A 13,729-nucleotide genomic window follows, 5' to 3' on the forward strand; every position below is an offset into this window, starting at 1 on the left:
AGGCAGAGTTCCAGAATAGAAGGCATTCAGGTTTAGCTTCTTTCTACCCCGCTTTTTGACACGACTCCTTCCAAGTATCCCTCTCCCCTTACACCATCAAAGACCTGGCTAACGTTCAGCCAGGCCTGTTAACACCCACGTCTTCTACTCTTCTGCTCCTTGACTACAACACAGCCAAGTGGGATGCAGGCATTTACAGGGAAGGATTTTGATGGTACTACCTCAGTTAGGGTCCACGCTAGTCCCAGGTCCAAAATACAAATAAATGAACTACTGACTGAAGGGATTTCAGGTGGTGCAAAGAACATGTCTTCTGGATCAGGGAAGTCACAGTATCTACACTAAATGTTTTGTTTCAACAGTCTACTCTTTAACTGGGCCAGCTTTTAGCTCTTCTTTCTCCACATATTAACCTATAATTTAAAAGTTTCAAGTGAACTTTGGTGGGGGAGGGGAGAGCAACTGTCCACTTACATCAGGAGTTCTCAAACTTGGCTGACTACTAGAATCTACTAGAGGACTCCAAGGTGTAGCCAGGGCTTTGAACCACTGATTTGCACAGCAGCACATTTATAACTTAGGTGACACTGACATATCCAAGTGTTAACCAGTTTTCCCACCAGGCTCCTAAGTGTCTATGTCACAACCAGTAGTCAATTTCAGTTATCCAGGGGGAAGTACTGAACAACTGAGTCGGATCCATGGGTAAATCCCAAGAGCTCCCACTGGCCCTGAAAGTGAAGGCGCCCTCTGCTCCACCTGGCCTCCCCTCCCGTTGAAGAGGATCCCAGAATTAGAGAGATTAGCAGCTTTCATTCCAGGCTCTCTGGAACTTGTGTGGATGCCAACAGATACATGGTACATAGATCCTCAGGGCTTTCCGCTCCTCTCCACAATCACTAATGATTTACTCTAGAAAATACTCCCAAGAAGTACTGCACTTCCTATTTCCTGGCAGTAAACCGTGCCCCAAAGGCTATGACCTGCAAACCACTTCCCAGCCACAAACATGGACTGTTTGGGTTTATGCCCACTCACCATTTATCACGCCCTTAAATGCCAAGGTAATAAGGGAAGAAGCTGCATTTCTATTTAGATCTTAGAAAACATGCAACCCTTGAGGACAGAAGGCAGCCTCCCTCCAAGTGGCCCCAACTCCAGCACCTGGAGTGGCTGCTGTCCGCAGAAGACTGACACAGTCCCTGCTGCCTGACTGAGGTTGTGATTTATTGTTACATATGGCCACACTCAGAATAGGGCTTCTAAGCCTGAAAACATGGCCCACTGAAATGAAAGAATACTTCTTATTTAGAAATTTAAACACTTACATCATACACTAACTTGGCCTGTTGTTAAATGTGTAATTTCTTAAACACATATAGAAATAAAATACCCCAGGTTTTCTGCAGTTGAAATGATGACCACAGACCCCCAGCACATCAGGTTTTCTGGGATCTCTGTCAAAGGCCATTATTATCACAATGCTAATGGGGGAACATTACAAGAAAAAAGTGTTCCTTCCCTCTTACCTTCCATTTTAAAATAAGGAAACGGAAGCCCGAAAGGGATTTTTCCCCTTTCCCCTTAAACCCCTCTTTAAAACAAGGTTTCAAAGAGAAGGGTCTTACCGAAACCCTCCCTGTTGCTAAAGAGCCAAGATCAGGACTCAGATTTCTCAACTCTGGGCAAATACACTTTCACTGTCAGGCCTGCTTTCTACTGTAGCCATGAGTCTTAAATGGGACCACAAAATCCCCTCTTTATTTCAAAGGTAAAATGTTAGTAGAGTTATTCCAGGATGGCTTTAATAAAAAGTGGGGAGGTAGAAATCAAATACATGTTCTCATCTACATTTAAAATAGTTTTTAAATCTGGTCTTTTATGTAAATGGTAATGTACACAAATATTTTGAACACCCCACATTTTAACTACCAAAATCACTTTTTAAACAGATATCCTTAATGGTCAAAGGCCTGTCCTCCAGCTCAGTCTTACCACTTCCAGACCCCACAACCAACCAGTTAGCTGTCAGGTTAAGGAACAGAAAAAAGCATTCAGTCAAGCAAAAATGTATATACCCACCATTTAATTGTATACTTGAGGTTTGGTTGACTGACTGTGCTATCATCTAGGAAAATAGTGGAGCAGGAGCTGTATTTCCTCGCTATTTGTCCTGGAGGATGCTAGAAAACAATGGCAACAAGACAGGACAATTAAATGGGACTCACAATTCTTCCAAGAAACATCATCCCCTTAAACTTGATATCAGACCACAGAAGGAAAATGTTTTAGCAAGAAATATTAATACCACCATCAAGAACAGTACAAAAACACTTTCTTTGTACAGTGAAATCCCTTGTTCTTCTACATGTAAAAGTCACCACCACCATTGCTAGTCCCAAACCTCCTTCACTAGGAGAACAGTACTCTCTTACAAGCAAGCACCGATGAGTGTGTTGCAAAATCCACAAAAATCACCTACCCTGAGGCCCGTGTGAAACAATCAGTACACTGCTCATTACATCAGTGAAAGTGCCTAATCAAGGCAGCATCCTGGTTTTATGCATCGAGATCAAGGCAAGAGACAACTGTGCCTATTTTCTTTATTCCTGGGTGCGGCTGATTTGGAGGTCATGGAAAATGCAACCAATGTACATTTAGATCTCCTGGTTTATCAGCTTGACTTCAGGAGGTGAAGTTATAAAGAAAAAAGTATTGCTTGTTAGGGGTGAAACATATTTTAAAGAGGAAGATTATTGGACACTTCTGAAAATACAACCAATGGATGGCCTTCGGGTAGTGTCTGTTCCAACTTATGACTGGTTCTTTCACAAATGTATAAACTTTGAGCTCTCTGAAGCACCTCAGCACTGAGAACTACTTCTGAAACGTACTGGTAAAGAAAAAGAATTTAAATTATACACTGACGATATTCTAATTGAATACTGAGTAGATTTTTGCCAATATGTGGGCGATGTGATTAGTAGACATTACTCTAGATAGTTCTTATTCAAAAGCAAGTTAGGGGGAAAAAAAATCGAATCACCCAAACAAGTTTCCATTTGCCTGGTGCTATGTTGACAGCGTAAGAGGCATTTTCAGCAACTGATGCAAATAATCCCTTTAGTGCTAATAAAACTGCCTGCCTCGAGTGCCCACCCGCAACAAATTCCCGTGTCCACACTTTACAAATGTAAAGGAAGCCTCAAAGCTAATCACAGACCAAATGAAAATTTACTTCATTTTTAATAAAGTTTCCTCTGTAATAAAATTATGAAAATATGCAATAGCCTGAGAAATGTAAAACCAATTTATAAACAGAACTCCCCTCAAAACTAAATAAATGGCAGGCAAGTCACTATTTCAAGTATCCAGTTCCTCAGATCACAGCTAGAGGGCACTGCACTACTGAAACATTATAGCCTTCCCTAGCACTGGTTTATAAATAGCATGTGGGTCAGAAGGAAATAACCAAAGTCGGGAAGGAAATTCAGTTCTCAGGCTTTCCTTCTTAAGCTTACACCCTTTTGTGCCTGGGTAAGAAAAGGGCACAAAGAAAACTCGCAAAGTTGAAGTTACAGTTTGAATGTCAATTTTATGATGGCATTTTCACATCTATCAAATTACAACATTCTCATTACAGTAATCCAAAGGCACTATAAATAATTTTTTTCTCTTCTTAACCTCTTATAGCAATCATATTTAAGTCACATAAAACACATCAAAAACTCAGAACATAAGACAGTTATTAATACAGGCAGCAAGCTTTTAAAGGTCTTAGGAAATTTTTCCCCACCAGTGCAAAATCTACTACAAAACAAAATCTCAACAGGTATTCCATTTAACACAAAAATTCTGTAATCAACTGATATGTTAATGAATTTTTAGAGACACAGGATAACTTGAGATACAACCCCAACAATGAAGCAGAAGTACAATGAGAATTCACTTCTGTTTGGTGTGGTTTCAACTATTCCTTCATGATTAAAACGTGATGGGAACTGCAAAGAGTAAGTAGTTACTCTAAGAAAACTTGAGCACGGGTGTCAAGGAGAGGAGATGAGAGACGCACGCAGGTGAATATAATCTACCCCCCTTCAATCTAGAAACTCCTTCTGTGAGCCTGTGGGCAGGCACATCCCTGGCACACACAGTCCCTAAGGGTCAGAGGGTTCACTGGACAGGAGTCCCACAGAGCGCGGCAGCCTCCTGGCACTCAGGGCTGGTGTGCAGGACCCTACAGTTTGCCAGGGAAACACCAACTAAGCTCTCAAACTTGTAACAATGTCTAACTTGAAGACAAAGCCTCAGTATTGAGTTACAAAGAGATTTGCAGTTGCAGGATGCCTCATCACTCTGAAATACCATTTGGGTGTGAAGTCACTTGTTGAATGTCAGACCACAAGATTCAGAGAACGTGTACTTCTCTGGATCCGAAACCCGTGTCACTAAAAAGCTCAAATAAAAAAAGCTCAAATAAATCCATGTCACTAAAAAAAATCAACGAATCCTGCAGCAGAAAAGCTCTGGACTCTGGGGTTGCTCTCCTGTTCTGGGTTCTGTTTTGAACTGTTCTGTGTAGCAGCAGGAAGGCCGAGCCAGCCCAGGCACCAGAACATGCCGATGCGCGGCACCAGTGTGTGTCCGGCAACACAGACAGCGGGAAATGTCGGCGATGCCTCTGAAGCAACAGACACATGTACTTCACCGAAACGTGTGTTCTCGTGTGTTCAGTATTTTGAATGAGCGCATGGTGCACCAGATATATGGTTCTCGGTTTCAGTATTATCTAACATAATACCACATTAATTTAGTCATCCCATGATTCTGAAAAGTCCATATGCTTGGACATGTGTATGTTTGGACATATGAAATCTTCCAATTAGGCTCCAGTCTTTGCTCATAAGTTACACAGCCATACGATGCCCTGGGGAAGAGCTGTCAAGAAGACAGGTGAATCAGACTCAGCCAGAACTCACGCCGTGAGCTGGCGTGTCACTCAGCCTCCCTCTCTGCACTTCCACTTCCCTGTCTATGAGACGGAGATGAAGACGCAGACCCTACCTCCCAGGCGCATAATGAGGAGGAAATGAGGTCGTATTTATAATGCGCTCAGAACACGGCCAGTGCGTGAGAAGCATTACATCAGTCCCTGTTAAATAAGAACATTAAATATGTCCAGAAAAGTGATGGGAATGCTTTTTTGTGCTAATGTCTGTAACATACTAGAAATACACAGAACAAAAATACCCAAGATAATGTTTTAATGGAAAAGGAAGGGCACAACAGTTTCGTTGGCTGGCTCAGACAGATGGTACCAAGAAGGCCAGTCTTATTACAGTGACATTACAGTAGATACTGTAAAAGCATAAACTGCGTGGAGGGGGAGCAGAGAACAGTCCAATTAGTGAAAAGACCAATTACGGACTGCAAGGAAATAAATACTCTAAACTATTGTTCAAGATATTTTAAGAAAATAAAAATTTTTATCTTTGTAATAGTGTATATTTTACAAAGTAATAAATACATGGCATAAAACCTTAGAACTGGAGTGAAGATCATCTAGTCCACCTATTAACATAACGTCCACAGTATAAAATAACCTATTATTTACAGCCAGACCCACTAACACACAATTGTTGGACCATGTATTTAAGAAGATTATATTGAAGAGTTATCACGTGTCCCAAATAATGAGATCATCCCTTTCTGTGATTCCAATTAAATATACACTCACATATGCACACAGGCACACAAAATCCAAGGACAAAGAAAAATGGGGTAGAGGGACAAGACTACCACTGGACCCCAACTATCCCAACCCCCCACCTTTCCAGGTCCTCTGTCAGCGCCTCACTCTGAGCTCCCGCAGGCAGCATGCACTGCAAAGAACTGAGAAGCCATGAGGCAGTATCCGCTCACTTTATTCCTTCTTCCTCCCTGCCAAACACCTACACGCACTGCCCTCCTCACCCCCAGTTGAAGACCTACCATTCTCCAGGCCAGGGCTAGTAAATAACTCCACCTCTTCAATTTTTCTAGAAGTTGGCCCACACTCCACATGCAACACCCATTCACAAAGACCCCCCAGCTACTATTGCAATGAGGGCTTTCCAGCTTAAGCTCTCTCCTAGTGTCCTTCTATCTTTCTGGCTACCTAGTCCCTTTTTGTGGACTCCAATTCTCTCAACTCCCTGGAAAGTGATAGTCTTTTCTTCCTCCTGTAGCCCCATTAGTTCAACTTCCTTCTGCTCTCCTTTGAGTCCCAAATCTCTCTTCTTTGGCCCAACCTCTCTTCTGAGCTCTCCACCTAAATGTTCCTCATAGACACCTCAAATGACAAACGAATCTCTTTTTCCATTCAATTATAATGACTTAAAACCAGAAATCCACAAATATTCTTAAATATTTTATCTTTCCTTTGGTCTCCTTGCATTGATTCCACCTCCTAAATACATTTCAAAAGCATTTTCCTCTACATCCCTCCAGCCACTAACTGGTATATATGAATGGCCTCTATCACTTCTCACCCACATTACCATAGAAGCCATCCTGTCTCTAGGCTCATTCCTCTCCAAACCAGTCTTCCTCTGATGTTACTGTGATCTTTCTACAAAGCAAATCAGATCATGTCCCCTCCTTGCTTAAGTGATTCGGAGATTCTCCATTGCAGGGAGGGGACATTTGTTGTCTCTTCATGTCCCCAGGTCACCACTCACTTCTTCCTTCCACATACACTACACTTAGATATAATTAAATGGTGACATGATGACAATAACAACAACAACTTTTATTTAATAGCCATTAAATAAAAGCCAGTAGTATTCTGGATACTTTACATGTGTTCATTTACAGCTCACAAACCCCTAGCAAGGCAGGCAGGATTCTCATTTTATAGGTAAGTCAAAGGAGGTCAGAGAAATTAAGTAATGTTTCCAAGGTCAAATGTAAGACACCAGAATTCACATTTGTGAACACATCTGCCTGACTCCAAAGTCCATGCTTTCCTACCAACAGCAGAAAGGAGAGTACCATGTATTAAGAAGCTGGCAAGCAGGCAAACAAGCTTGGTGAACAGCCAAGGGCTCTTGCCATTGGACAGAGAAATAATAATGACACGCTCAGGACAAACTGCTGTGAGACAGTGACTGGCAAAACAAAGGGGCCAAAGTCCTAGCTCTCTTGTGGTCCTGCTGGGAACTAATGTGTACGAGATACTCCAGTACAGGTGAAGCGAGACAGTATGGCTGGAGTCTGAAAGCCTTGAGTTCAGGATGTAGCTCTGTCACTGATTAGTTATGTAAACTTGGGCAAGGTAGTTAAGTAGGATGATGACACGTCCCGGCTTCCTGGGGACAGTCCGAGTTTGCCCCTGTTGTCTTGAGTAACCAATAACAGCATCCCTTTTCACATTTAAGAGTCCTAGTTTGGGCAATAAATTTTAAGGTCACCATATGCTTTACTTCCCCTAGCTTCAATGCCTTCATCTGTAAAATAAGCAAAGCTGACCCACCCCTCATCGTGGTGCTGTGAGGACTATCCCAGGGGAATACGTGGGTGCTGAGCACATGGACATGCTCAATGAGTATTATTAAGTCACTTAATAACACTTGGTCTCTGTGTTTTAACTTCCCATTTTCAATGGTTGGACAAAATTAACCTACTATTTCTTTTTTTTTTTTTTAAGATTTTATTCATTTATTTGACAGAGAGAGATCACAAGTAGGCAGAGAAGCAGGCAGAGAGAGAGGAGGAAGCAGGCTCCTGCCAAACAGAGAGCCCGATGTGGGGCTCGATCCCAGGACCCTGAGATCATGACCTGAGCCGAAGGCAGAGGCTTAACCCACTGAGCCACCCAGGCGCCCTAACCTACTATTTCTTAAGGTTTGTTAGGATCTAATAAAAATAAAGCATTAGAAAATATAAGGTAATACCATTAGAGGAAAAAAATTGTAAAAGTTTGGAAACCAAATCAAATCTCCAAAAATGAACATTCCCTTGTTTTTTTAAAACCATGACCTTCATTGAGAAGGCTAGTTTCCCAGAGCACAAAGAAATGAAATTTGCTCTAGTATTCCTTTACTACAATTAACTAAAGGTCTGATGGGTGCAAAATACATGTGGGAAGAACACAGAACAGGTGGGAAAAGGGCACTACCACCACCTGAACACTCATGATGTGTAGACAGTCCCAAGACCATGAAGGCAGGGTGTGGTAGTTTCCTCATTAGATTAAGAAAGTATTTTTGTCCAAGTCACACAGCCAATAGGGAGTGGACACAAGGACATTCTTGCAACACCCAAGTCCATACAAACCCACTTATCCAAGTGGGCAGAAGCACTTACACTGAGAGGAGGGCCACGAGAAAGGAGAACTCTACTAGCATCCTTCCAATACCACCAGAGGCCTCAGAAACACAATGACAAAAGAACAGAACAAACAAAAGGAAGACCCCTCATCTTTGATCTCAAGGTATTAACAAACTAATATTCATGGAAAGAAAAAGGGAGACTGAACAGCTTTTAGCAGGATCAGTTTTTTATAGCAGGGAAAGACTACAAGTTCTCAAAGACGAAAAGGAAAAGCAAACATCCATGGAATTAAGAACAGAAGCAGACAAAATCATTAATTTATGAAGGCAGAAAATAAACCAACATTGGATTTCAAGAACAAAAACTCGGCAAATGCCAGCACTGGGGTCAAATCTTGCTCTACTGTGGGTCATGCATGCTGTCACTACAAAATAATTATATTCACATTGTACTTCAATCCAGGTCAAAGCTTGGTTTTATTATGGCTCAGTGTACCAACTCTACAATGAGAAGTACCTTTTGTCATTAAATTTCTGGCTGCGAGCAAAATCCAGAAATATAATCTTTTAGGCCTGACACTACCTGAGGTGGAGAGATTTCCCTGATAGCACTGAGGGCATGTGGTGCTGCCCCAGGCCTCGCAGTCCCTCAGGAGGCTTTTGCACAGCAACTGGCATAGTGTGTATTTTTTGCCACCTGAGTTCCTTCTGCAGCTACAAAAGAAACAAGGGGTTCATTTCTGAAATAACATTTTTCTATTACTTCATTTCTTAAATGCAATGGTATATACAGTCCACACTACATTTTCTGGGGTAGGGTGGGGGGTGGGAAATGAGCATATCCCAAAATGCTAGGCGTAAAGTAGGGTGGATGTTTATCCAATGTAGGTCTTAACATTTTTTATTTACAGAAAGACTCAAAAATGGGTTAGACTTGGGGCACGTGAGTGGCTCAGTTGTTAAGTATCTGCCTTCGGCACAGATCATGATCCCAGGGTCCTGGGATCTAGCCCCGTGTTGGGCTCCCTGCTCAGGGGGAAGCCTGCTTCTCCTTCTCCTGCTCGCCCTGCTGTGTTCCTTTTCTCACTTGTTCTCTATGTCAAATAAATACAAATCTTTAAAAAAGGTTAGACTTGTCTGAGTATATAAGAAATTCAGGCTTCTTTCCCACTTCATTTGAGTTCACTCTTCTACATAATTAGGAAACTGTTGCAGAAGCTCAAGTATGCACAATGCAAATGTTTAAGGGCCCACACATATCCGATCTCCACTGCCATTCATAACTATCCTGCGAGACAATTCTGGGAGGTAAGCAATAGCACTCCTCTTTTTGGGTGACAGAATCAAAGCACTGTACCAAGTCATACAGGAACCAGGCATCACGAAGTGGCACTGTGTCAGAACAATTAGACTTCAAGCCACCTAACTCCTAATAAAGTGTTCTTGCTACACCAACCTGTTCTGAAGCATCATCTGTTCAAAATCCCTAATGAATGCAGTTATAGTCATATTGGTAAAAATGTTTCTGGCTCCAGAAGGTGATTTCTTCTCTTGGGAAAAGTTTAAAAAATAAAAGAAGGAAGTAAAGAAAAAAAGAGTTGCGACTTGAAGAAAAAAGTAAGAGTTGCAATATATTTTTCATAGAAGGAAAAAATAGTTGAAAACCAAAAGCAAGAAAATTGTTGATCAGAGTTTAAAACTGAAGTCATAGGACTGCAGCCACAATATGAAAAGCCAAAGACCAACTACTCTGAAAAACAGTTCGGCAATTCCTCAAAATGTTAAATATAGAATGGTCATATATCCCAGCAATTCTACTCTGAGGTATATGCCCAAGAGAAATGAAAATACATGTCCACACAAAAACTTATACAAGAATGTCCACAGCAGCATTATTCCTAATAGCAGAAAGGTGGAAACCACTCAAATGTCCATCAACGGATGAACAGATAGATGAAATATGGCCTAGCCACATGATGGAACAGTATTTGCCATAAAAAGGAACAGATTTCTAACATAAACTAAGTCAATATGGATGCACCCTGAAAACATGCTAAAGAAAGAAGTCTGTCACAAAAGGCTACATAATGTGTGATGAGATTTATATGAAATTTCCAGAAGAGACAAATCTGTAGAGGCAGGAAGCAGAGTAGTGGTTGCCAGGAGCTGAGGGGAGATGAAGAACAGAGAATGACTGCTAATGAATACAAGGTTTCTTTTTGGAGTGATGAGTACATTCTAAAAATTGACTGTGGTAATGGTTGTACAACTTTATGAATATATTAAAAACCATTAAATTGTTTACTTTAAAAGGGTGAATTTTGTGATATGTAAATTATATCTCAATAAAGTTTTTTTAAAATATATTTTTCATAGAAGGAAAAAATAGTTAAAAACCAAAAGCAAGAAAACACCTGGTGGAATGGACTAGAACTGGTAATTAAAATATCAGCAGAAATGATTTCTAAACGTCTCTTTGCTATTTGCTGAATGGGCCAGTGAGAAGCACTGATGTCCAACAGCAAGAAGTACATATGACGTCTAGAACTGGGTTTCTAATGGTCTTGTCACCACAGGGGGGAAAAAAAAAATCAGGGCTCCCTGGAGAAATGGTTGATTTCAGGGCTGACCCAAGGAGGTACAAGGTGAGCCTCAAATATCTTAGTGTGCCAAAAAGCAAGAGAGTGTTTTAAAACAAAACAAAACAAAACAAAACAAAACAAAAAGCTGGAGCATGCCACAAGAAAACAGAGCCAGTTTGAAAAGACTGCCACTAGACAAATCAAGGGAAATGTGAGCATCAAAATAATTAAGGACAGGAATGGCTATAAATCACTGAAAAACCAGAAATCCAGAACTCTACACTAAAGATGGATGGATGGTAGAATGGGTGGATGGGAAGAAAGGGTTCCCCTGAGAGCAAAATGATGACTGCCACATGGGAAGGAAGCAATGGAGCTGGAAAATCAGCATTCTGCAACCAAAATATAAAGACTGGTTTGAGCAAGAATGATCAACAGATGCTAAATCTGGGGTTGGAAATAGGCAGCAGGATATCTGTATGACCCAAAGACTGCTTATTGGTTGGCAGGGGGAAGGCCTTAAGTACTGGGTAGAGAATCTGGACAGCACCTGGCAGGGTGATCAAAATCAACATCACCAATGAAGCCAGAAGGATATCGTGTCTCCAGATTTGAAACACTAAGCAGCGCAAGGGAGCATTCAATGAAGAATGCTTTCCTAAATCCTTCACTCAAATCCAAAATGAGAAGCATTTTGTTTAAAAAACAAAAACAAAAACTGGGGCACCTAGGTGGCCTAATCAGTTAAGCATCTGACTCCTGGTATTAGCTCAGGTCATGAACTCACGGGTCAGGTCGTGAGACTGAGCCCTGTGTTGGGCTCTATGCTGAGTGGAGAGTCTGCTGGAAGCTTCCCTCCTTCTACCCCCTCCTGAAATAAATAAATAAATAAACCTTTAAAAAAACAACCAAACAAAAAACACCAGGCCTTGTATTCTTCAACAATGTCAGTGTCATGGAAGACAAAGAAAGGCTGAGGATCTCTCCAGATTAAAGGACACTGAGAGGGCATACCCATTAAATGCATGCGTGATCCCGGATTGAAAGCAGTACCAGAGAAAAACATGCTACACAGGACATTATAAGGCCACTTAACACAGTTGGATTATGGACAGTAATAAGTATAATAAGTAATAAAAAGAATTTTGCCAATGTTAAATTCTTGATTTTGATAACAATACTGTAGTTATACAGAGAATAGCCTTGTTCTTGGGAAATACACCGTAGAGTAGTAAGGATGTAAAGGGAATGATGTACTCCCTAACAATTCAGAAGAAAATACACAGGCTAATGATCAGAGGATGGGCAGAAAGTGAAAAAACACTGGCTTAAAAGTGGTAAATCTAGGTAAAGGGTATATAGGAATTTGTTGTACTATTATTATTACAGCTTTTTTAAGTTTGAAATTTTTCTAGAAAAAGTTAAATATATACATGTGTAAAAAGTTCCATGTTTATATGACTATACATGTAACACATGTAACTTTATATAACATACATATATATAACAATGTTTATATAAATTAGAAGAACAGACTGTAACGCAGAGATGCTGGGGTGGGAGCCTCTGCTTAAAGGGTAAGGGCAAGACAGTCTGCTTCTTAAAGGACTTTTCTGGCCAACTCCATACTCTTTCTCAGCCTTCTGTTTTTTCTTTGCTTTCTCTACTCTAGAAACCCCTAAGTGAGGTGATGAAATTAAAACTGAGGTTAAGAGCAAAACGTGAAAAATAAAATGGCAGTAGTAAAGTGGGTGCCTGTCCAGCTTACGTAAGGAACAGCTATGTCCCATCTACCCTTAGTAAATGACAACAAAGGAACTGGGAAGTCACAGACTGAAATCATGAAAGAACAGCTCCTTCCACCCCTACAGGAGTCTCTAAACAATGTGAAAAACAGGCAGTCATCGTCAAGAATTTGTGCTGGCTTCTTCACAGATGAGATCTTAACAGCATATACAAAAGACCAAGGTTTCAAACAGGGCAACCCCCAACCGACATTATTGCCCTGAATTTTCTAGGACAAATCCTAACACTGGTTCAGTGACTCCTTCACTTGCATGTCTTAACAAGGACAATATAGTTCTCAAAATGACCTGTGATGGCACCAGAGAAGCAGTTTCACCTGTTAGTTATCCTGTATTTGCAGACCCCATCACATTTTACCAGCCACCCTTTATTTGTGCACGTAAATAATGCCTGAATGAACAAAGGGAAGGGTGGGTGAGGAGGAAATAGGAAAGAAACAAGTGTTTCATAGACATAACCAAGACACTCGAGGACCTGACACCTTATACCAACTTCTCATCTGTATCAACATTATCAGTGTGCACACCATTATCATTTCTTGATACTCTTAAAAAAAAAAACTGAGATAAAATAACAAAGTGTGCTCCCTCTTTCAATATCCTGTGTCAAGCAGAGTGAGTGTGTGAGAACCAGAGTTAAATAAGGTTCCCTTAGTGAACTGTGAAAATCCTATATGCTTGTATTACTACAACTTTCCTACAAATATGAAATTATTTCAAAATATAGGGTGGATCTTTTGATCTTCCTGAACTTTTAAAATCTTACTGAGATTAAAATCTTAGTGAAGCTTTCTTCACACTGTCCAAGCATATTGTATTGATGCTAACATAGCATTTACTCAATAAATTTGTGTCCTATTACGAGCAAATTTCCCAAAGACGCAAAGCAAGTTTTAGAATTTTTTAAATTTCAGTCCCTGGATCAAACTCATTCATCATTCTTGGACTTTTATGGCTTAACAGATGGGAGACTATAACAGAATAGACACTGTTAGAGAAGGTATCTACTCCTTTCCCACTCAACGCTAGA

General features: G+C 40.7%; 1 protein-coding gene across 1 annotated transcript in view; it reads right to left on the bottom strand.

Moving 5' to 3' along the window:
* The window catches only part of CCNY (cyclin Y), a 223,319-nt gene that overhangs the window by 42,574 nt on the left and 167,016 nt on the right, over positions 1 to 13,729 (bottom strand). The window contains exon 4 of the mRNA XM_044228613.1: positions 2,083 to 2,183. Within this exon, the coding sequence (XP_044084548.1) occupies positions 2,083 to 2,183 (101 nt within the window). The remainder of the gene's footprint in view (positions 1 to 2,082; positions 2,184 to 13,729) is intronic.

This window comes from Neovison vison, chromosome 12, assembly GCF_020171115.1.
Source record: "Neovison vison isolate M4711 chromosome 12, ASM_NN_V1, whole genome shotgun sequence".
Lineage (NCBI taxonomy): Eukaryota > Metazoa > Chordata > Mammalia > Carnivora > Mustelidae > Neogale > Neogale vison.